The 25,227-nt window shown below is 38.1% G+C and overlaps 1 protein-coding gene across 1 annotated transcript; it reads left to right on the top strand.

Annotated features, from left to right (window-relative positions):
* Positions 1-101: 101 nt before the first annotated feature.
* Positions 102-25,056, top strand: LOC139139256 (cytochrome P450 3A24-like). The gene is made up of 13 exons (XM_070708103.1): positions 102-313; positions 2,104-2,197; positions 4,597-4,649; positions 5,343-5,439; positions 6,380-6,496; positions 7,979-8,067; positions 13,608-13,756; positions 14,623-14,756; positions 15,944-16,108; positions 16,714-16,934; positions 17,192-17,329; positions 18,325-18,487; positions 23,360-25,056. Exons 1-13 carry the CDS (start codon positions 243-245, stop codon positions 23,435-23,437), a joined length of 1,569 nt encoding a protein of 522 aa, XP_070564204.1. The 5' UTR covers positions 102-242; the 3' UTR covers positions 23,438-25,056.
* Positions 25,057-25,227: the final 171 nt, after the last annotated feature.

Here is a 25,227-nt window from a genome sequence, read left to right on the forward strand (position 1 = left end):
CAGAATTCATAGGTTCATAGAACCGGTCAGCCAGATCACCCTACTTCGTGCACAGCATACACTTCCGTAAATAATGGTGGACCCCCATGACATGGGACCGCAAACAGTGCAGTCTGTGCGGCAGTCAACACAGTCCAGAACATGCCCTCCGACGGTCACAACGGCAAGTCGCAGAACCAATAGTCATAACTACATGACTGTGTACAGACGTACAATTTGCTAGTTTCAAGCCTCGCTGTAAAATGACGGATATATTCGGTGTGTTACCCCTGTCATGGGGCCTAGTTCTGGTGGCGATTGTCTTGCTGTATTTGTAAGTATGGACATATATATTGCGTTCAATGACTTACAAGGCCAGGCGTTGTGCCGTCGTGTTTGTTTTTCGTGTGTGTGCGAACTCGTCCTATGCCATGGCGTGTAGCCCGTGTAAACCACAGACAGTCTCGCTTCCACTGCTTATGCTTGCACGCACTTTCAACCCTGGGGTACGCTTGAAGTGATCACAGATTTTACTGTTGTGAAAATCAAAAATTCATGTTCCCAATCACACTGGGCTTAGGGACGGACCAATTGAGATCCACGGAGGATAGTCAAGAAGATTGATGAGTGGACATTATTTTTTTCCTACCTGCTCCCCCTGAGCCACAGTCCCTCCACCATTGATCATTTTTGACACAAGAAGTTATGCACAAACCACAAAGAAGGAGAGTGCACAAACTGTTGATGTCACACCTGTCATTGACAGAGCACAGAAGTTCCCTTATTCTCGACCGCGGAGTGACGTCATTAGGTGAAAGGCATACGAGCGAGGTGATAAAAGATCAGACGATATAGAAGAGAGAATGATTACAGAATTGTGTGGAAAAAAGCAGAACTAAAATTTATGCCATTTATGTATATATTGAAACTTTGAATATTGCTTTAATTGTTGAAAAAATCCGAACTTCAATGATTTGTTTCACGGCACCGTGACGCAAAACTGACGTAAGAATCCGCAAATACCCGGATGGCCCGCGGTCGAGAATTGCGACATTTACAGCACTTTGTTGCAACTACCGTGTCAAACTGGAAGTCAAGGGTAACCCTTCATGTCGGTGTTACATAACCATGTGTACAGTTCAAACTCAGCTTTAAATTTCTCAAGTAGATTTAACGAAAAAGCAAATAAATCGACTTTGTTTGTCAAAAAACATTCAACAACAACAACAACAACAACAACAACCCAACACCAACAACTTAATGACAAGGTCACCAGCGACAAAATAACTGAACGTATGAAGAGAGAGACACCTTTAAAATATTGACCAAAACATCATGTTTAAACGAATCGCATGACGTAACCTTCAATCGATATTCCTCAATCTAAGCAAAGGTAGGGTCACCTGCTGAGGTAATGCATAGATCTTGATTCGAGCATGGAGGCAGCCCACGATTCGAGATTCTTCCTCTGATACTGATATGGCTCAGTGCAAGGAATAGATCTGAATTGAAATCGCAGCGTAGGCGTACACTTATGTAATCACCGTGGCACAGGAATGGTATGCTATTCCTGTGCAAATATAGTCAAAGGGCACATATTTTCGCGAATACTTCCCAACTTATCCTGACTGCGGTTTATACCTCATGTTTATGACTCTAGCCATGGGCAAAATATACCGAACATAAAGCGTCCTATAATTACACAGTGAATTTTAAATTTTCCGTAGTAGACGCGAGGAAGGCGCGGACAGGTTGCTAATTCATGATGCACACATTGCACAACTTCCGGTATCGGCATGATGTGATCAGCCCCTGATGATGAAATGAATGAACGAAACACAGTGTAAATGGGTCTGTGAATTCAGGGTAACCAACTTTATCCTGCTGCTTTATATTTTTAAATATAAAATAAAATCGCGTGCATGAGAGAGAGAGAGAGAGAGAGAGAGAGAGAGAGAGAGAGAGAGAGAGAGAGAGAGAGAGAGAGAGAGAGAGAGAGAGAGAGAGAACTACCAACTGGACTCTGAGATGACAAACTGTTCAGCATCCATAACTGACCAGTATCAGAGTTATATCTCGAATCAAATTAAAATATTTTTTTTTTGAAAACTACTTACTTACCAGATACTTAACGGCTCCATATTCAACTTTTACGAAGATGGGTCTATCCGGGCCGAAACCATTACCCATGTTTGGAAGCATGTTGGCCTATCGAAAGGTATGACGTCTTAGTACCATTTTACATCTCATTCTTTCATCTCTTGCTGGCTAAATCCAAATCTTCAAAATTTCTGGCTTATGTATACTGCTTGGAAGAGATGCGTACTAATATCAATAGAATTAATCTGAGGCGAATGCACCTCGGGGACAGATATTTTGACCCTCAAACTTTTCCACTTTTTTATGATCTACCACTTGTGGGGTTTATTAGTCCCCACGGACACCGTCCGGGGGACTTATAGGTTTGGTCATGTCCGTGCGTGCGTGCGTGCGTGCGTGCGTGCGTGCGTCCCGTTCACACAGATATCTCAGAGATGCAACAAGCGGTTTCATTCAAACTTGGTACAAGGATTACTTCATATGTCATACAGATGCACGTCGATTTGTTTTGGGATACGATCCAATATGGCCGCCAGGCGGCCATTTTATTACGATTTTTTCATGTACAGAGCCATAACTCAGACATGTTTCAACCAATTTTATTCAAAGTTGGTACAAAGACATTGACCAATGTCATAGATATGCACGTCAATTTTTTTGGTGATACAATCCAATATGGCCACCAGGCGGCCATTTATTATGATTTTTTCATGTACAGAGCCACAACTCAGACATGTTTCAACCGATCTTATTTAACATTGCTACAAGGACATTGACCAATTTCATAGATATGCACGTCGATTTGTTTTGGGATACGATCCAATATGGCCGCCAGGCGGCCATTTTATTACGATTTTTTCATGTACAGAGCCATAACTCAGACGTGTTTCAACTGATTTTATTCAAAGTTGGTACAAAGACATTGACCAATGTCATAGATATGCACGTCAATTTTTTTTGTGATACAATCCAATATGGCCACCAGGCGGCCATTTTATTATGATTTTTTCATGTACAGAGCCACAACTCAGACATGTTTCAACCGATTTTATTCAACATTGCTACAAGGACATTGACCAATTTCATAGATATGCACGTCAATTTGTTTGTGATACAATCCAATATGGCCGCTAGGCGGCCATTTTATTACATTTTCTCATATACAGAGGCATAACTCAGGCATATCTCAACAGATTTTATTCAAAGTTGGTACAAAGGACATTGACCAATGTCATAGATATGCACGTCAATTTGTTTTGTGATACGATCCAATATGGCTGCTGTGTGGTCATTTTGTTACGATTTTTTCATATGCAGAGGCATAACTCAGGCATATCTCAACTGATTTTATTCAAAGTTGGTACAAGGACATTGACCTATGTCATACATATGTACGTCGATTTTTTATGTGATACGATCCAATATGGTTGCTAGGCAGCCATTTTATTACGATGTTTTCATGTACAGAGCCATAACTCAGACATATTTCCACCAGTATCATTCAAAGTTGACATTGACCTATTTCATACATATGCTCGTCAATTTGTTTCACGTCATGTAGCAGTAACATGTCAATTATTGAAGTTTCGTAAGTAGGCTGATATGTCAAGAAATATGTACTGCATCAAATTCATGAAATTTTATACAGATGTTAACCGATGTTAAGCTCACATTGCTTTAACATTGAAAAAGACATTTATCAGTGTCATTTTAATTAATTTGTAATTGCATAAGTAATGAACTTTCCTAATTAGGGTGATATAGCCACAAATTAATACAACGTCAAATGTGATGAAACTTGATACAGATGTTGATCTCATAGTGTTGTAAATACTGCATCAAACTTTATGAAATATGGTACCAGTGATAATCTGTTAAGTGTTAGAATTGTATGCAAAAATGTTTTGCAACATCCTGTTGATTAATTCCTAGTTGACTCATTTTATGAACTTTAGGATGGTGGCCTACATTGGTTTTATGTTTTCATCACCGTGGAACTCATTCTTGGCCATTGAGCGCCATCTGTATCAAAGTATTTTTTATCACAGACCTAATTAATGAAGAGGACTCTATCCTCTCTGAGGACATGTAATCAAAGTACCCATTTTTAACAAGTGGGGACTGTGTCATCAACGATGACTTGTTTTAAACATTTTGCGGCCTTAGTTTTTCCAACATCAAAATTTTACTTTTCTCCTTAAAGTTACAGAGAGACTGCGGCATATTTTAAATTTCAAATATCGGTAAATCTTTGGTACTTTGTTTCTCCAGTACTAAATTTGCAAGTGCACGGTGCCCCCTGATTTTTATCATTAATTTTGAAAGAGAATTGTCGAAAGATTCCTGGAGGAAAGTTTGAGAAAAAGTTTAAGTGTTCACTTTCGAGCGCATACTACCTAAACGTCAAACGAATATAGATTCCATCTTTCACGAAGTCGCCATCGACAATTCGTAACCGAGGACATCATGGGAAACGTTAAGTCTAACAGACTAAGTTAACAGACTTTCTCATTTTAGGGTTTATGCGAAGTTGACAGGGAATGGCTGAAAAAATACGGAAGAGTTTATGGGTAAGTTGTGTCCTTTTCAAAAGCACAGCTATATACAGGCAATTATAAGAAGATAATGTAAATATACTTCGTTTTAAGCATTCGTCACACTTTTTTCGTTAAGGATTCGATTCGGGATTAGAAATAGCATTTTCACATTGTAGCAGCGATCACTGAATGGATTCATTAAATATTGTACATGATATTTAATATTAAGTGTTCAATCTATGCATCTAGAAGTCTGAACTATGTATACAATGGGGTGACCTCTTGCGTTTTTTCTCTGTAGTGTTCAATGAAACCATCACATCCTTACAAAGTCTCCTGTACTAGTTAGCAGTACTCATTGCAGGCTGTGTGCAATTCTGTGATTGAAGTCACCTCTCATGTATCATTCGATAAAAAAAAGATTTGAATAGGGCGAAGGTGATATACGGTAGTTACTTGGAATCAGTAGCTACAAATCTGCATATTTCTGCATCAGTCTGAGATTGTCCAGGAAATACCAGTGTACTAGAAATATTTGCACTCATGAAACTCCAATACTTTTGTGCACAAATTTGTATGGCAGGCTATTCCCAATGATCGCTGCGTTCTTTTTCACCTTTCACTAACGTTGAACACCATAGCTAATGCCAAAGGCTGCGCTGAGAATTCCTTTATTGTCACTAGTATGATACAGATATGAGATTTAACTTTGTTTATTTACCTTAGAGAATACCAAGGACGAAGGCCCGTACTTGTAATGAGTGACCCGGAATTAATTAAACAGCTGACAGTCAAGAACTTCTCATCGTTTGTAAACAGACGAGTAAGCTAACAAGTATATCAGTATATGAAATCGTAAATTAATCAATCTGTACATGATAAGTACAGATAACACGATTGGAACTAATTTGGGATCATTGGATGGTGAAATAATGTCTGTTGAATCTGCAAATTTAAGCTCATCTGCTTTTCTTTTTAAGTTATACACTTGTTTTTATGAGTAACTTTTAGTAGTGCAACATTGAGCTATAAGGCACCGGGCAGTTTTGAGAAATTTGAGAAATTTGAAAACTATGAATATTAATAATCCCAAATTAGTTCTGTTCGTGTTTGATATGTTCATAAGTGAACGGACGTGTATTATGATATTTCAATATGGATAAATACATGCATTTATATACTCTATGAATATACATTCGTCCTCGTAAACAAATAATAAACCTCGGACATTTACCTTTCGAGTTCTTTGTACTTTCTGCAGTATGATGTGCTGTTCTTCTTACACGTAAAACTACGTAATATGTTGATTGTCGCTCTCATTGCGATGCATTCCCCTGTCTAGTTGTCCTAGGACTCTCACTGACATGGGTCATGTAAGACGGTTACATAATTTATTATTTTAGAATGTCTGTATTTTCTAGATTCATTCTATCTGTCTGTCTGTCAGCCTGTCTCTATCTTAGTGTCTCTCTGAGTGATACATGTTATTCATATAAGTCTGAAAACAGAAATGTATATAGAACAGTTACAGAATTTTATTGCAATGGCACTCAGCCTTGTCATCATACGTAGTGTGTGAGTCGTGTTTCAAGTCACGCCAATCCTTCACGTTCAGTACAGTAACAGACTTGCGTCGTTAATATTCTCGGTTTTGCTTCGAAACGAAAGTTTCAAACATAAGTAAGGGATATTCAGCGGTTCACCTATCGACGCTGGACAAATTTTGTTCCAGTCATGGTCAATTCTTCGTTTTTGCCTTCCAGGATTTTCCATTGCGAAGTAAGCCTTTTAATGACGGATTGACTGCTCTTAGAGACGACAAATGGCGAAATGTTCGTAATACGCTAACTCCCGCTTTCAGTGGCTCCAAAATGAGGCTGGTAAGATATCTGAGCTAAATTGTGCATTGATAGTTAATTTCAACTGCTGTTCACTGATACCGCCACCGCATGGATTTTCCAATGAACATGAGGGTGCTTGCCAATATTTAAATCGTTTTATCTGAGGGCGAAGTGCCCAAAGGATCTCGTTATTCCGTAGGCATTTTAATTAAAGGAGTAATACAGTCTCGTTATTCTATAGAAACAAACTGTAATATCTGTTGTTAAACCTCTAGCCTACTGAGATGGAAGGCTGGAGAGCAAAGTAAATGTCCAGGTACAGAAGAGAAGATAAATGCAAATTAGTACAACGTTTGAGCTCGGTTGTGTTGACAGATAGTTCAAAATAGAATGACGACACATATTTAGGTGTACACAAGCACGATGCCGATGGAAACATTACCACTTAGATGTCTGTGACAACTCTGAAATGTTTGAAAAAAGTCTTTGTGCACATTTAAATTTCGAGAAAATGGAAAAAGTACTGATGTTGGAAGTTCACGAACCTGTTTGTCGATTTACACGATTTTCATGTTCAGAGTCATTACCAGAACGGATCTGATCACATTACATATCAAACGTGACACGATCCTAATGTGCATGTCGACCTGTTTAGCGATACGATCCACGTAGGCCGTCGGTGGCCTTCAGTAGCTATCAACAATTTATGGTCATGTCTTAGCAAATCTATCGCATTCATTTCATTGCTTGTATGGTCAACAAATTATTACGCACTTTTTGTGTATCAATTCTCGCTAGAACGAATCATAGACAAGCAATGTAACAATCCAAACGGTAAACATCACTCAGTCAACTCACAAAGATAGTTTATCCAAGTTGGACTGTGTAATGGACGATGACTCCTGTATTCTGATTCAGCAATTTCTTATTAACAGCCTTTCCGTTGTTTACCACCCTAAGAAGATCTAATGGTCAACTTGTAACATGTAAATGCGATTTTTATAGCTTCAGTCAAACTTTCTTTGATATAGGAAACATTAGAGACAATAACCATTTTTATATTAATTTCTTGAAGACTTTCCACTGTAATTTATCGAGATTCATTGAAGGTGATCTTACAAGAAGTCGAACTGACAGATTTACAGCGTCAGCGCGTGGCACAGTTAATATTTCAAAGACCAGGATGTAGGCTCACTCGCCATCCCTACAAAGGATGATTCAGTAACCCACTAAGATGGTGATATCTCTGCCCATCCCATAGCACACTGTCCGGGTTCTACAAAGTCACGCGTACATGAAAACACAAAGTAAACATCAAAACCACGTAACAACATAAATTCTCGTATGACTTATACTGAGATAATAATTTTGTCGACCGAGAATGTTCTTCTATCTCGGATCGTCGTTATGCATTACTTTTCCGGTACGTAGTAATCAAACGATAATTATTTTGCACTTGAAAAGAAGTACGTTCTGTCAGAGATCTTTAGCTCCTTACTGATTTCTTTGTCCTTTTTATAGATGACATCATTGCTAAATGAGTGCGCAGATGTGACGGTTCGTGTTCTTGAAAGACATGTGAATGAGGACAAAATAGTCAAACTGAAACAGTAAGTTCTTATCGCCCTGAAAACAGCACAGTGCCGCCATACTGAGTGTCCCTGAGCGGGATAAGTTAATAAAATGAAAGGTTTGCCAACGAACTAGTAGTCCGACTCAACTTGTAAAGGTATATCTTTAAATTTGCCAACATCTACGAAATCAATAAACTGAATCGACGTAACAGCCTCTTAAGCTTATGACATTGTTTGCACTGCTTTTCAACTTGAAACAATAATTGATTTTCAATACAAAGGCCAGTAAGGCATGAGACCAACATGACCTTGACCGACTCGCCTACATTTGCCTTAGCTCGATGCAAATGTGGCCCTATTTCAGTTCTGATGATGGTAAAATTTGGTGGCAGTTTTAGCAATATTGTTGAAGTCCGTTCTGCTATTAACTACCCTTTACCCTTTGTGCGTTTATGTTCTTGTAGTCTGATTTGCTTAAATAGCTTGTGATGAGTAAAAGAGATAGACACCAATGTTTGCACCCAAGTAGGTAGAACACGCCTCGGGGCAGATATTCCGACTCTCACTTTTGTACAATCCTTTTTTGACATACCACTGATCGGAATCATCTTGAGACGAGAAAAAATTCACGATCTTAACTTTTCGAAATTATTTTCCCTGTAGAGTTGACACCGGAATGGCGGGCATTTCGAATTTTAAATATCGATGAATGTTAGGTAATTTGTTTCAGTAGTACCAAACTTTGGACAGTTACTTCTGATTTTCATTTTTACGCTCCCATATATCAGGTGCCGCCAACTAAGCTGTTCGTGCAAAAAGGTGTTCGTGCGCAGTTTTTCAGCGGGCGGGCAATTTTCAAAAGTAATCAACGGGCGGGAGAAAACTCGATATTTACTGTGAGCGGGGAAGAAATTTCATTATCTTCAGTGGGCGGGGAGGAAATTTTTGACAGTGGGTACGGAAAATACGTAGAGGGAGGGCCGGTTGATAGAACTTGAGGGGAGATTACGAGCCTAACTTAGAGAGGAGCAATGTTCCAAGGTATACTGTTAGCTACTCGCATGGTTTTGTGTTGATCTGGGTTGCCTAGTGGGCAACGGGGAATTTCAGTAGTGGGGAGAGGGCAGTGGGCATCAAAATTCAGTGGGAGGGCACATTTTCCGTATATGCCAGTGGGAGGGCAGTTACGAACAGCTCTACTTTCCCCTCCAAATTTTAGGTCAATGTCAAAAATAAGTTAAATTGGTATATCAGCCTTCAAAACATGTTTTGTGGTGATTTTGCGAAATTGATGAAATTTACCAGTTGGCGGCACCTGATATATGCATATGTATATATGCAAATGGGAGGTATTCGTATAAGGTGGCAAAATGGCGTCTGTGTGTATGTATGTATGTCTGTTAGTCCGTCCACATCAAAAACTCCTAAACCGTAGCACCTACTGTCTTAGTATTTGGTGTACAGGTGCACCTAGGGGTGGAGATGTGAATTTGTTCAAATGAACTTGTCAGTGCCAAAAATATGCAAATGAGGGGAAAAAAAGGAAAAATCCTGCAAATGGCTAATACTCAGTAAGCATTGGTCAGATTTGGTTGAAACTTGGTATGCAGATTTCTTTAGGTATTCTAAATTATGTGTGCAAAAATTTGGATGAAATTTGCATGATTGTATTTTTAGGGTATTTTTTCCGTTTTTAGTCAAAAAATCTTGTTCTCTGAAATCGCTCGTCTGATTGCTATGAAACTTAATATTCATGTTCCTCAGAATGACCTAAGTCATGCTTGTACAAATTGTATTGATATTGTCATATTTGTAATTTTGGGCAATTTTCCCAATTTTTGATAAAAAATTTTTTAATCCAAAAACTGCTGATTTGATAGCTTTGATATTTAGTATACAGGTATCTAAGATTAATCTCAATATAATGTATTGAAAGTATGTTGAAACTGGCAATTTTTTTTTAATTTTTGGGGCAATTTTTGCCTTTTTTGGTCAAAAATTTTTTCTCCTGAAACTTCTGAGCTGGTAGCTTTGATATCTAGTGTACAGGTTCCTAGGGTTTATGTTAATTAGATATATTTAAAATTAGGATGAAATCTGCAATTTTGTATTTTGGGGGGCAATTTTTCTCATTTTTGGTCAAAAAATTTGTTTCTCAAAATTTACCGGTCTGATTGCTTTGATATTTAGTAAACCGGTCCTTAGGGTTTTTGTTAATAAGATATATTGAAATTAAGTTGAAATCCGGAATTTTGAATTTTTGGGGCAACTTTGCGAAACTTTCAGTTTTACTGGGATATCTTTCATTTTGTATTTTTAAGATTTTATTGGTAATTAAGTCCCCGCAAGCGGGACTTTATGGGTTAGGTCATGTCCGTCCCGGCGTCCTTCCGTCCGTGCACCTGTCATCAACGATTTCTCTGGCATCTGTGAAGCGATCGTTTTGTAACTGGGCATAAATGTAGTACCATATGGTCTCTTGATGCACAGTTCTTATTATCTCAAAATAATTCAATTTAGTCACCAAAATTACTCTTGATGTCTTTTATTCAGACTTTTTTTCTCTGAATCCGAATCTGAAGCCAATGTTTGGATCGTGTTAATACACTGATGACGTAAATCACCGGACTGTACGATTATTTATGGGGGAGACGCTAGCAAAAGTTGTAGTCGATTCCAAAAGGTATTTCGCAGGACTGGTGACGGTTTCGGTTGGTCAGTTTTAGGAGTTTTAGGCGTCAAGCGTTGTCTGTCGTGATGAACGAGAGCCACAGAAAGCTTTAGTAATTTGCAAAAAATGTCAACTCGTCAGTTTTAAACGTCATCGTTGACAAGCACTACGGTTGTTTATGCGGGCTCCCGTAAAATAATGGTATGGTCAGACGATTTGAATCGCTGGTGATCACATGCAGTGAACACGTGCTCTGGAATGTTGCTGTTTCACGAAGTTATTTATCTGTTTGGGATCAGACGGTCCGTCATGACGGGACGAAAAAATGAAGGCGGCGTTCGACGTCGACTGCATTGGCCACGAATGATGCCGTCCGCAAAGTAATGCAGTACCGAAAAACCGTCATTAATATTCAACTTTTTTCGCTACTCGGAAGTTGAAAGAACGGCTAGTACGGGATCGAAATAAAACACTCGAGAAAGAACGTCGACTTTCAAAGTCTGAAGGAGCCATGCTCTGCCCGATGGCTATCCCTTGGTGGAGCGTAACGGTGCGAAGGCCCGCGCTGTTTTTGGAGTTTGGTGATGAATGCCGCAAATAACAACGTTGCAGACGGCTTGCTGAAGCAAACAATATTCGTTCGTATAGCCATGACATGCATGTTGATGATGCCGATCATTGACCAATGTAATTTTGTCTTTCATAGTCAGGATGCAAACCTTTCGATATACAACCAATGATACAGTCGACCATCGCAGAATTACGGACAGTGTTAGATGTAAAGGAATCATGAATGCAACCTTTCGATAATACAACCAATGATACAGTAGACCATCGCAGAATTACGGACAGTGTTAGATGTAAAGGAATCATGAACGCGAGTTCAGAGAAGAAATCGAAGCCAACCACACGACCTGACATATGCTAATGAGAGCTGCGTCATCCGCTTTGGCCTGTGCAAACTCGCGTCGACGCTTCATCGCGCCGAACATTTGATACAGCGAACGGAGGAGCGATTTCCTGCCAACTGTACTACATGTACTAATATCCTATTGTGTCTTGACAAAGTCATAAATGCAAGTAAATACCCAGAGATTGACAATGAACTCCGTGACTACGGTATCGAGGCACTTGAAACTTCATCGATCATCTTGGATCAGACTACGTAAACCGTGAGCACTCGCGGCAACGCGTTTAGAAACGACTTCAGACAAGCGAAGTTTACGCTGAGAACTCGGAGTCATGTCGTTTGCTAATTCAAGAATATGCGGAAAGGTTTCCTGCAGTTCGACAATTGACATGTATTGCAGTAGTAATTCCTGTATCCTTGGTTGCATGCGAAAAGGGCTTCAGCTGCTAAAACAGGAGCCGTAGTAGATTTTCCGACGGCAATGTAGATAATTTGATGTTGCTCTCAATGGAAGGGCCGTGTGTTGCCGATTTCCCGTACGGCAGAGCAAGGGAGATATTTGCCTCGAGGGCTCGCAGAAACCTAGGAATTCTTAGATGTTGAATGTTATTGACATGATACTCAAATTCAACATTAACACAATTATCAGTAGGTTACAGCTACTAAACATTCCAAACAATGTAAACAGCGGGGACTGTGTCATCTTTCGATGACTTGTTTTATACCTATTGGAACTAAGAGCACATAATGCGGTGATTTAGTAAGCATTTGATATGGTAAACTGTATTTGGTGTTGAAATGCGGTAAAAAATCCTGGCAGATTTTGAAAAAATTCCAAACAAATGCCAATAAAAAATTCAGCCAGAGAAGGTTTGACAAAAAGAAAAGGTGGGAGAGTGGGGAAAAAAGAATGTACAATGGATCGGATAAAAAAGATAATGTACCTCATCGATCTTCCAGACACCATCCCTTATCAAATGGTCCACCCCGATGTATTTTTGTGCACAATTAACCATGCAGTGTATTTTAGTTTAAGATGTCAAGTTAGGTAAGGATTTGAAAGGAATAGTCAAGTTCACCACAGTTTAACTTTATCTCTTGTGTCATCATCCTTGTGTAATTGGTTAAGTTTGTAAGTTGTTCCAGATGTTGATGTACCAGCTGTTCTGGAAGAAAACAATGTTTACTTTTTCCTTTAGGGTTTCTGAGTTGATGATTGTATGTTGAAATTTCTCCATGTATCTGGTGTATGGGCAAAATGTAAACATTGGTTGCATGTTATGTATTTCAGTCTACGTCAAATATTGTAAATGAAAAATCAAGAACAGTTTATATACTGTGTGCTTGTAAAAGATAGCATATTTGTCAATACATAAACTGCCATGCAGATTGATTGTCTTAAATATTATCACAGAAGTAGAAAAGGAAAAGAAACTAATCAAATTGCTGTAACATATTAACTCTCAGTGCCTGTTTAAGCCTATACTTAACTATTTTATCATTACATTCAGCTGTTTGTTATATCTTTATCACTCTCCATGGGCCAAGGCACACTTGGGGTCAATGTCATCACTCTGTGCCAGTCTGTGTATGTCAGTCTGTCTGTATATGTATGTCCATGTTTCATACAATTGTTGACTTGTTTTGATAACTATATGGGAGCGAACAGTGATATTGTCACTATTTTTGATTTGTTAAGAGAATGCTGGAAATTTCTATCGAAAAAAGCATGACCTAGAGTTTAAGTCTGTTACTTTCGAGGCGCATACAGTACTACCTTATACAGAACAAAAACAAAATAGTCAACGGGGTCATGAGGTCACTTTCTATTTACAGTATTGGCAATACATTGGTTTTAGGCGCATTTGGTTTCGGCCGAGCTAAATTTGAGCTAGAGTTGGTTTTTTGGTTGGTTTTGATCTTATACATGTGGGTTGAGTGTCTCAATCCCACTACAATTTACGTCCAGCCACTTACTCCATTTGCCTTCAACAGATTTTTCGGTGGATATAGTCTGGATGGCATTGCTATGACGTCATTTGGTGTGGATATCAGCTCACAAGAAACTCCAAATCATCCATTTGTGGAGAACATAAAGAAACTGGTGAATGTGTCATTATTTTCTCCCGTGTTTATAATTCTATGTAAGTAAAATGTATGCCTGTCGCGCTCTCTCTCTCTCTCTCTCTCTCTCTCTCTCTCTCTCTCTCTCTCTCTCTCTCTCTCTCTCTCTCTCTCTCTCACTCTGTCTGTCTCTCTCTCTCTCTCTCTCTCTCTCTCTCTCTCTCTCTCTCTCTCTCTCCCTCCTCCCTCTCTCTCTCTCTCTCTCTCTCTCTCTCTCTCTCTCTCTCTCTCTCTCTCTCTCTCCTCTCTCTCTCTCTCTCTCTCTCTCTCTCCTGTGAATGTGGACTGAGTTAAAGCTATTAAGCATCCTTAAATTAAACAGGTTGGCTTATTGATTGCATGTAATGCATATCGAAAAATATTGATGCCAGTAACATGCCCGGTGCAGCCAGTGTCACAAATTTGGGGTACAAGTTTGTGTCAGCAGACATCGAACTATGACAGTACTGTGTCATGACTTAGATAAATACAGCGTGTAAAGATATCACTGTCTTTTGTATCTATCTTATTGACGTTTTGGCGGCAAAAATATGAAAGTTCAGACATTCATTATATTTATTTGTACTTCCTCGTAGTTTAGTTGTGTTTGTGAAGGATGGTTTCTCGCTCTTCTCAGAAATAATATCGACACAACAGTGTTCATCGTTATTTAATCGGAGTAGTATTTTTCCTTGTCCAATTTGAAGAGAGGTACAGTTCGTCACGAACTAGAATTTATGTTTCAACAACATTGTACAACGTACAAAATGCAAATACTTTGAATTTTCGCATTTGTACCTTTAAACAAGGATAAAACTGAACATTTTAACGAAAATTAAAGCTTTTGTGCCTATAAGAGTGGATTGATAGATTTTAATATCCAGTATTATGATTTTTTTCCATTAAGTTTTCTTTCCCTTCCTGATACCGCTGTTAAATTATCTGGACATATCAAACATTCCCAAGTCGGTGAGGAAATACTTGCTAAGTATCGTTGATGACACTATTAATCTGAGGAAACAAGAGGACGGCAATAACAAGGTGAGATGCCGTTACCGCATTAGAAGCAAGATAGAGTGTGCCTCGGATTGTATTCTGGCTCTCACATTTTTACAACACATTCCTGGTCTATTGCTTATAGAGGCTCAAGTAAATAAAGTTTTAACCGGCGTATTTTTATGGAAATAAAATGTTATTTTTCCCAATAGAGTCGAATACCGGGATGGCGGCCATTTTATATTTTTAGTTGAACGAGTTTTGCCGGCAAACCCCTGATTGTATTATTTCTGGATTTTGAAAGAGATTAGCTTAAGTTTTATTTAGGAAATTTTGATGTTTGGGCGAAAGTTTAAGTCTTCCTTTAGCGAACGCCTAAAATTCATAACATTAACATTTGCTCAAACTTTCCTAAAGGAACCTTTCAACCATTATCTTTCAAAACCAGGAAAAACAGGGGTTACATGTACCTTGTAAATTATGGTACTACAGCCGCACATTAGTGTAAATTTACCTAAATGTGAAATTTAAATGGGCACTACTGATCCCTGTTGTAATTCTACAGATAATAATGAAATTGTTGATCCCCTAAAGTAACAAATAAACAATCAAAGACAGTAAAAACTTAATTTACTAATTTACAAGAGCTTCAAAATGAGCCAACACAAGTGGTAGAGCAGAAAAGAACTGTAAAAATAATTAAATGTCTGTCTCCGAGGCGCGTTCTACATTAAAACATCTGCAGTCATAGTAACGGATAAGGCAATGTCCGTGTATACAGAGTCGTTCGATGCGTTTTAACCGTTTGAGCGATAAATTATTTTGCGACAGCCTCATGAAACGTGAACAAGCCCCCTTTAATGCGACTGTGGGGATAAAGGGGCCGATGGCAGTTTTACAATATGTACTAGTGGTAAGCTAATGAGAGACCAGTTTTGCTTCATTGCGTGCACTTTTTATGAGATAGGCCTACTTATACATGTCACTTTTCCAAATCATCACCTATTCATTGTTTATTTTGTAAGTGCTTGTCGTGGTTTTACATTTTTGTTGAATTAGAAACAACAAAATAACAAAAGCTGGTTTGACCGTTTTATCCTGATGATACCATAATGTAATTGTCACCTTGCCAATATTAAAGTACATTTAAGTTTTTCCTCAAATGTAACGTGTAAAGAAGACACGAGGCTGCATATATTCATTTTGTTCATATTGCTATTTCAAAATCCCAGAGAACGGATCTCCTGCAGTTAATGTTGAACGCCCATGAATTGTATGAAAAATACATTCAAGATGGCGGACACAAAGAGGGAGATGAAGTGCACAATGGACCGACGCATGTCGGCAAGGCCAGCGATTATCACAAAGGATTCACCAACAGTGAAATAACCGCCCAGGTAAGCCATGTCACCGTATATGGCGTCGGACCATGAAACTAGAGTCCAAGAAAAGTAGTGCCATCATTTGAGTTTTGATACCCACTTTGATGTTTGTTCGGCTTGATCTTGGCTTTGGGAAATTTTTTTCGAAGATTACTATCGGTTTGAATCAAACTGCAGAATGATGTAAAAGATGGCTGTAGTATTCTGTGGTAGTAAGGCGTACGTTATGATGAGCTACAAGGACTACTTGCAGCAATGAGCATAAAAAACACCACTGTGGCGATGTTTTCACATGTAGCTCAACTTTCTATTGTCTGGCCCAACGAAAACTTAATCAGTACTCAAGCTGATATTGATACGACATCTGTCTATAGGATTATGTGAACTTTAGCTCAACCCTACTTTAATGGTGGAAAGCTAAGTATTTACTTAGGTACGTGCATACAAGTGCTTCATACGTACGTATGGACGGACGGACCTATTATATATGTATTATGTATGTATCTATGTATTTGTCTGTCTGTCTGTCTGTCTGTCTGCCTACCTGTCCGCGCGCATAGTCGCTTTTGTGAAAATTAATGTGTAATTATTTTCCATCGGTCATCATTTTGTCCTCATAGTCATCACTGTTCCTCCTCGCCGGCTACGAGACAACTAGCACACTCCTGGCGTGTTTGGCTTACAGTTTAGCAGTGAACCCTGATGTCCAGGAAAAGTTGATTGCTGAAATCGAGGAGGTGATGGCCGAGAAGGAGACGCCTGGTTACGATGACCTCGGCAAGATGCACTATCTGGATATGGTGATCAACGAGACACTACGTGCTTACCCTCCAGCAGTGAGGTGAGGTTGAGTCTGACAACTTTGAAACACTGTATGTTAGTTCCGCCCTACAGATTGAGTAGCCGCAAGTCAATTCAAGAACATGTAATGGAGGAAGTGTTGAGTGTAGAGCTGCTTCAGTAGCTTGGAATATGCTGGAAAAATGTACGAATTTTCATCTGTGTATGTGAGATTATTTCATATGACGTAAATATGTATTGGTTCTGTTAAAGTGGACTGACCGTTTACATATAATTGATTTTTTCTTTTGTTCACAGGATTGAGAGAGTTTGCAATGAGGCCACGACCATTGGCGGAATAAGCATTCCTGAAGGAATGCTTGTATCTGTGCCTGTTTTTGCCGTGCACTTTGACCCGGAACTGTACCCAGACCCCGATAAGTTCGACCCTGAAAGGTTTGTCAATAATGAACCGCATTCTCTAAACAATGGAGGCACTCTTAAATATTGTTTTAGGCACTTGCCAAAGTGTTGGAATTTATTGCAGTTTTGAACAGTCAAAGAGAATGACTCTGTATCTTTTATACTCATTCGGCCAAGAATAATTAGCTCCGCTGTCAGTGACGCGGAGCTTATCTTACAGGTGTATTTGTGTCAGTCATCCTACATCCGTCATCTTTTCAGGTCCAGTTCCTTTAATTTTTAGAGTACAGATGCCAAAGGATGAGATTTTTTAAAATTGTGATGAAATATGCAAACTTCAATTTTTGAGGTGAATTTTGCCTTTTGGGGGGAAAATCTTCTCCTTAAGGCTGGTCCGACAGCTTTAATACTTGGTATATGGGTCCTTCGGGTGTCGGGTGACCTTATTTTGATTTATTTAAATTGTAATGAAATGTGCAACTTTGTATTTTTTAAAGCAATTTTTGTCATTTTTGATCAAAAAGTCTCTAAAAATCTTCTTGACATTAGGTACATAGGTTCATAGGGTTGATGTAAATGTGATATAGTGAAATTATTATGAAATCTTAAATTTTGTATTTTTTGGACAATTTTTTGGATTTTTGGTCAAAATCACTTGTTCGATACCTTCGATATTTGGCTGATATTTCCTATGGATCATCTTGATGTGATATGTTCAAATCTTGAAATCTTAAATTTGTATACTTGTAAAAGATGTCATGACTTCTGATATTGAACAGTGTCCACATTCGGCTTTTGTTGTTCATATTACAAAATGAAGTATATTCTGGAAGATTCCAGACTCCTCTTCGGGCAGTAGACTAAAAGGAGAACATGAAAAATTGAGAAATATCTTGAGATATTTTGAGAAAAAGTAATGGCGATGTGTCATATGACTGGCAAATGCTCTTTACAACAGAATGTTGTGAACCTAGACGAATAGACTAGCAACATTTTAGATGCCTGAAAGTATTGTTTCCTCATCATAGATTTTCCAAGGAAGAGAAGGAGAAACGTCACCCCTTCGCATGGTTGCCGTTCGGAGCTGGTCCTCGTAATTGTATTGGGATGAGGTTCGCCCTCATGTCTACGAAGATTGCCGTTGTGCGCACGCTCAGAAAGTTCACCTTTGAACCGTGCGCAGAAACCCCGGTAAGATATTTTCATATGATAATGTTGCAATAATGTCTTTTCGTGAGTGTGACTGGGTTTGTGTGGTCCGTCCCTGCTTCTGTCCGTAGATAGATTAGTCATAACTTGAAAAATAATTGGCAAGGATATCATCCAATTTGGTACTCATCGTTATGGAAAGATCTGGATCTGATAAGCATTTTATTGATGCAGTTTGCATAATAAATGGTCGTGTCAAGAATAAATGAATTTGTGTATTAGGCTGTATCTGAAGAAGTACTCACCAAAGGTGATGTTACTATGCAGGTACTCAAATTGTTCTAAGGTAGTAATATACTAAAACTTTGATGGGCATGGCTTACAGATAATTCGCTCATTTGCATATACAATTAATTCTATAATTAGACCATGTATCAATCCTGAGTGCACTGGTTTTGAAAAGATCTCTGTTGTTGACTTATTTCTTAATATGCGGTAGGTTCGGTGACCAGAACATTCCTATTATTAGCTCATTTGCATATTTTATGAAATTCTGGAATAAGCTATATATATATCATAACTGTATTGGAATAATTTTGGCCCGACCTTTGTGCTATATTTGTTATACTTAGTTATAGTTATGCTGAAAGCTTTGTGACATAACATACTGGTTAATAGCTTTGCGTATTTAATGAAGTTCTTTATCAGACTATATGTCAAAAATGAATCGATTGAATTTGATTTGACTTCTAAGGTACAGCAGTCACATTTACATAATGAAGTCATTACATATTCTGTAATTAGGCCACGAACAAAACTGAATATCATGTAGTTAATTTGATCAGAAGTCCAAGGTACATGTGACAGTCTTTTGCTTACGCGAAGTGTTAATGATCATGATACGTTTATATCATACTTGAATTTCCTCTTGCTGGAAATTTGATGAGTGGGACATATCATAATTCGTTAATGTTCTTATTTATGAATGCCCAACCGTATATCAGGCAAATCAAGCTGAATACAATGATTTTGAACAAGAACGACATTGATTAATAACTGTTTACCTCAAACATTATAAGACTGAAAGGAAGCATCAAGTTTGCGTATGGCATACAAAAATATATATTAACACCAATATTTTTCTTCAATATTGTGTTTCTGATGCATTACTATTTGCACACAGTGTCTACCTTGCTTTGATTTTGTATATAAACAAGGAAAGGATGTAGTAGTTCCGGAAACTTGGATGTTCTATAGACATGTAAATATACATTCGCAAAGTGATCGACTTGTGAGATATCAACTCTGACACGCTAGTCTGATCTTGCATATACACGATACACACTGGCCATAAAAGGAGATTGAAAGCAAGATAAAAACAATGTGACAATGTAAGTGTGGATATAAAATTTATTTATTTATTTATTTATTTATTTATTTATTTATTTAGGTAGACCAACGGGCATAAAGCCCATTTACAGGCACCTAGAAAATAAAACTTAACATATAAAAAAGAAAACTATACGCAAAAAATAAAAAGTGACATCACAATCATAACTAACTAACTAACAAACTAACTAACTAACTAACTAACAAACTAACTAACACGTAGTTTAAAACAACAATCAAGGAAACTAGTAAAAACATGCACCCTGCAGCGCATGCCGAAAGGTGAAAGTAGAACTAAATAAATCAATATTTGGATGATCTTTTAAGATTCCATTGATAGCAACCATTTGCAGTAATAGAGCGCGAAGCCACTGCAGTGAACTGCAATAAAACTGCTTACACTAATTAGTTTCAGCTGTAGCCGTGGCCACTTTGGTGTTGAACAAGGCTACTTGATAAAGACCAAAAAGTCTGCTTGTACAAAGGCAAAACTAGCTCTGTCTGAGGTTCGAGTTGTATGAGAGTTTACGATTGGCACCCTGTGTTCAAGATTAAGATACAATGTAACATTGCACTGGTCCATGTACAAATCTTTTTTATTTCAACTTCCCCAGACAAACTGTCTGCATGGGACATACAATGTTGTCGACTTTGCCAGCTGGCTACAGCTGAAACTAATTAGTGTGAGCAGTTTTATTGCAGTTCACTACAGTGGCTTCGCGCTCTAATTCTGAAAAGGGTAGTAATAGTCGTTATAATTGGAGAGTGTTTCCTGAGATTAATTATAGAGGCACTGATGCGGAAAATGTAGCTATTAAGCAGCTGTCTGCATGGAACGTTAAATGGTATTTTGTACAAAATGGACGAGCAATTATAGTGTGCATTGACAAGTTTGAAAACGAAAGTGCCATCTAAAAATTTACGCCTCCTTACCAGTGGGGGAAGCTTAAACCTGGTACTGAGAAAATAATACTCTGCTGAAGTATATTGCAGATTTGATTTTAAGCATGAAAAGTTAATAAACTTTTGCTGCACTCGTTCGATTTTATTAATTTGTGTTACTTGCCATGGAGACCATATTACACTGCAGTGTTCTAGGTGGCTTCTCACATGGCTCACATACAAATACCTCAGAGTAGAATATTTGAAAAGTTAGCGCATGTACGCTTAATAAAACCCATCATTCGAAAAGCTTTTCTTACAATACTATCAATGTGAGTTTTAAAACACATGTTCGAGGTAAGAAGAATACCAAGATCTTTAACACTATGAACGCGGGCGACTGGCTCACCAGCAATACTGTAATTGTAGGTGATCCGTTTCTTTTTGTTTGTAAATGTAATGATGCTGCACTTCCCGACATTAAGCTTTAATTTCCATGTATTGCACCATTTGTAAACGTTATCAATGTCTGCTTGGAGGGAAATACAATCACTTTGTGTGCTAAATGTGCGATAAATTTTAGCGTCGTCAGCATACATTGAGCACAGTGATGATCCATGGCAATGAACAATGTCTGGCAAGTCGTCGACATGCAGAATGAACAAAAGTGGCCCAATTAATGAACCTTGGGGTACACCTGACGTGACATCACATGGTGATGACATGTGACCAATGATAACTACACGTTGTGTTCTGCTACGGAGGTACGATGTAAGCCAGGACAAAACGCTGCCGGTGAAACCATATCTGCTCAGCTTATGTGACAATAAGGAATGTGATACAGTGTCGAAAGCCTTACTGAAATCAGTATAAATGCTGTCTACCTGAAATTCTTGATCGATAGCTTCTGTAATAAAATCAACATAACTTACTAAATTTGTTTGAGTTGACCGACCTTTCATAAATCCATGTTGGGATTCTGAAATATATTCCCTGACATGGGGAAACAGGCGAGTATAAACTACTTTCTCAAAAACTTAAGAAACTAATGGCAAAAGAGATATTGGACGACAGTTAACTACCTTTGATTTGTCGCCTGATTTATAAACTGGTGTAACATTTGCAATTTTGAATGCTTGAGGAGAGATTCCATCATGCAAAGACCTGTTGAAGATAATACATAATGGAGTAGCAAGTTCATGAGAACATTCTTTCAGGATGACACCAGACAGAAGATCTGGCCCTACTGCTTTGTTAACATCAATACTATTTAGCTCATGTAAAACATCCTGATAACTTAATGATATGTTTGAAAGTTGGTCTTAATCCTAGGATGAAATGGTTGAAATTCATTCTCAATACTTTCATCATCTGATGTAAATATAGATTGAAAAAATACATTAAATGCATTAGCAATAGTGTCAGGAGTATCAGCTAGTGTGTCATGCAGATACACACTGCTGGGCAATGAACTATTTTTATATTTTATACGGACAAAACTCCAGAAGCGTTTGGAATTGTCTTTGATTTCAGATTCGATTTGAGCCATATACTCGGAGAACTTGACTCGTTTGGCTCTAGAAAAAGCGGCCCTCAAACGAGAAAACAATTCTTTGTTCTCGGTACTGCGTGATTTTTAGCTCATATTTGGTTTTATAATATAAATACCAAAAAAGAGCTTATATGATGAGTCTAAGTGGCGTCTGTATGTCTGTATATATTTGTGGGTATGTGCGGATGTATGTCCGTCACACACAAAGGCTCCCATACCGCCAAAGCTACTGTCTCAGTATTTGGTGTACAGGTAGATGTAGGGGTTGAGATGTGAATTTGTTCAAATGAACACATCAGTGTCAAAAATGTGCAAATGAGGTAAGAAAAAGCGAAATTCTGAAACAGGCTTGAAACAGGCTTACTCCCCTGACTTGAGTCACTTCCTGTCATTGTTTATGAACTGTTACATATTAACAGACCTGCTCAAACCATAGACATTAGAGGGGAGGAAGACCGTCAGTAGAGGGGAGGAAGACCGTCTATGGTCAAACTAAGGGGGGCTAGCTGCCTTTCTGCTATGCATGTTGCTAAAGTTCTCCAGTACCTGAAGTTTCAGACCTTAATTACTTTTGTCATTCTTGTTTTTCTGGTTTAAATATTTCTTGTTGTTTTTCTGGTTGTACTGTGCAGAAATCATTGTCATAACATCAACGTAGAATTTTCCTGCACTGAACAGATAGAAACAACATTTATTGTTGATCTTTGGTACCCATACTGGTATGTACCAATTCTGATCAAATTTGAGCGACACCGTATAATTGCGGTATTTTTTGAATTGCCGCCACGCATGTTCTTTGTCCCAAAGTAAACAGATAAGGTCGTTGTCAAACCAAGGAGGATATTTTCTTCTACAAATATTAACTTTTGGTATACTTTCATTGATTGCGGAGAATAGAATAGAGTTAATATGCTATAGTGTACCGCTGTGTTCGTTGTATAGAATGACATTCGGACGAACAGAGAACGCTTTCAAACTGAAAACCCTCCATTTTTACGTCAATGCTACTTCAGATAACAACAATGGCTATCAGACGACGTTTTTAATATAACTGTGAATTATTAACATTGGCGCTTGTTTTGTTTTAACAGATACCACTGAAGCCTGGCAAGAATTCCAGGGTTATACCTCCAGAGGACGTTCCTGTCAAAGTAAAAGCGAGAGAGTGATTACAGTTTGATGACGGCTATTAAAATGATTCAATGTCACAAAATTTGATCCTGGCATCCTCGGAATTTTAAAAGATTATTACATTGATGCTTTGTTGATCGCTCCTCTTTAAAATGCAGCAACTGTGGATGTACTGTAAATGTCATCTAAAATGTCATCATGAACACCTGTTCACGTAGAATGGAAGAACCGTCGTTCGAGGACTATCGAGGGGAGTGTAGAGAGCGCCCGCCCTCTAGCGACGGATCTTTCATTCTACGGTTCACGCAGCTGCCTACATTTAAACACGGTCCCTCGTGGAGGGACCGTGATTTAAAGCATTATAAACATAAGACTGACGCTTGCTACAACGCAAAATCTTCACTCTGTGCACTGCAAATTTTAAGACATGCGAACGTTTCAATATTCCGTTTCGAAATTAGGAATAAATTCGAGGATTAGCCATACAAATTTTAAGCTTACATACTAGAGAAGGAAAATACCCCATATTTACGGAAACTGAAATTAAAAATGACCATACTTTTTATAAAACTCTTTGGGGAAAAAAATTATTTCTGATTTTCACAAACTTAATCAAGTGAAACTTTATTTTCTTTACGAGCTTTAAAAGAACCATGACAAGTAATTGACAACTGTTTTAATTTGAAAGTCCGAACATATATGCCCTCGAGGCGCATTTTACCATTAAATTGAATTGGATGGTGCGACAGCTTGAAATATGGTAGACTTAAGTGTACAATGACGAATTAACCCTTTTAGCGCCAGTCAATTTATGTAGTTTTTACAAAATATACCCCAGTCAATTTTTTTAAATTTTTGCGAAGATTTTGATAAGAAACTGTAGCCAATGAAATATGATGTCCATTTTGTTCAAAATTATCAAAAAAAAATTACGGAAAAATTCACCAAAAAATTGTGAAATGTTGCACTAAAATTGTGGTGGGAAAATCACGGCTCTCAAATGGCAAATATGGCGTGAATAGTAGAAAACGACAAAAATATCATGTAAAAGAGATGTGCCAGACGCATGATTGATACTCTGTTAAGGTAAAAGGAATCGCTCCGATAGTTATTCAGTGTTACGTCAGGTTTGTCACATGTTATCTCTTAGAAGATATCATCCTGGGAGAAGACGAAAAGCTGTCATCGAGAGTCGATTTTATTTTAATTTATTTAATATAGAGCGTTTTTCCTCCAAATTTTATCCAACATGAATGTACTTAATCCTGTCATCAACTCTCACCGGCTGAAATGACAAGATCGAACTTTGTAATTTACATCCGCATCAGTGACATGTAATGAAAGTTTATCATTTGTTTACAGTGAATGCCATGGAATCGTTGAAATTTTGGTACGTAGCAAAGTCCGTCATGTAGAAACATGAACTAATGGTATTTTTCACCGAACTGAACACTATCAGTTTTTTCGTTTAGTAGATGAAATATAAGAATCTAATTAAGCGAATTATTTCTTGAGTGAGGAAGACAGCTTCTTGGTGCAAAGCCCAGCCCATTTATTACAGACAAGAACAACAGTAACAATCGATTGATGTAGAAATTTACTTGCGGTGATTTGAACTTATGATGATGCAAAATAAAATTCAGACTTCTTAACGAAAGACATGGATAAGTTAAGGTTTATTCTTTACACAATTTGATGGCTAATATAATGTAAAGATTGGCAATTACTATACGCTTTCCCCTTTGCTTTTAAGCTTAGTGTTCGCGTTCGGTTTGTTCTCAACCAAAGACCTAAGGGGCAGACGTGAAAGGTGAACGATAACAGAAGG

This window comes from Ptychodera flava, chromosome 1 (genome assembly GCF_041260155.1).
Source record: "Ptychodera flava strain L36383 chromosome 1, AS_Pfla_20210202, whole genome shotgun sequence".
Lineage (NCBI taxonomy): Eukaryota > Metazoa > Hemichordata > Enteropneusta > Ptychoderidae > Ptychodera > Ptychodera flava.

Coding starts and splice junctions, on each gene's coding strand:
- LOC139139256 (XM_070708103.1), top strand. CDS start 243: ATGACGGATATATTCGGTGTGTTACCCCTGTCATGGGGCCTAGTTCTG. Junction 4,650..5,342: donor AAATACGGAAGAGTTTATGG/GTAAGTTGTGTC, acceptor TATTTACCTTAG/AGAATACCAAGGACGAAGGC. Junction 14,757..15,943: donor AAGAGGACGGCAATAACAAG/GTGAGATGCCGT, acceptor TCAAAATCCCAG/AGAACGGATCTCCTGCAGTT.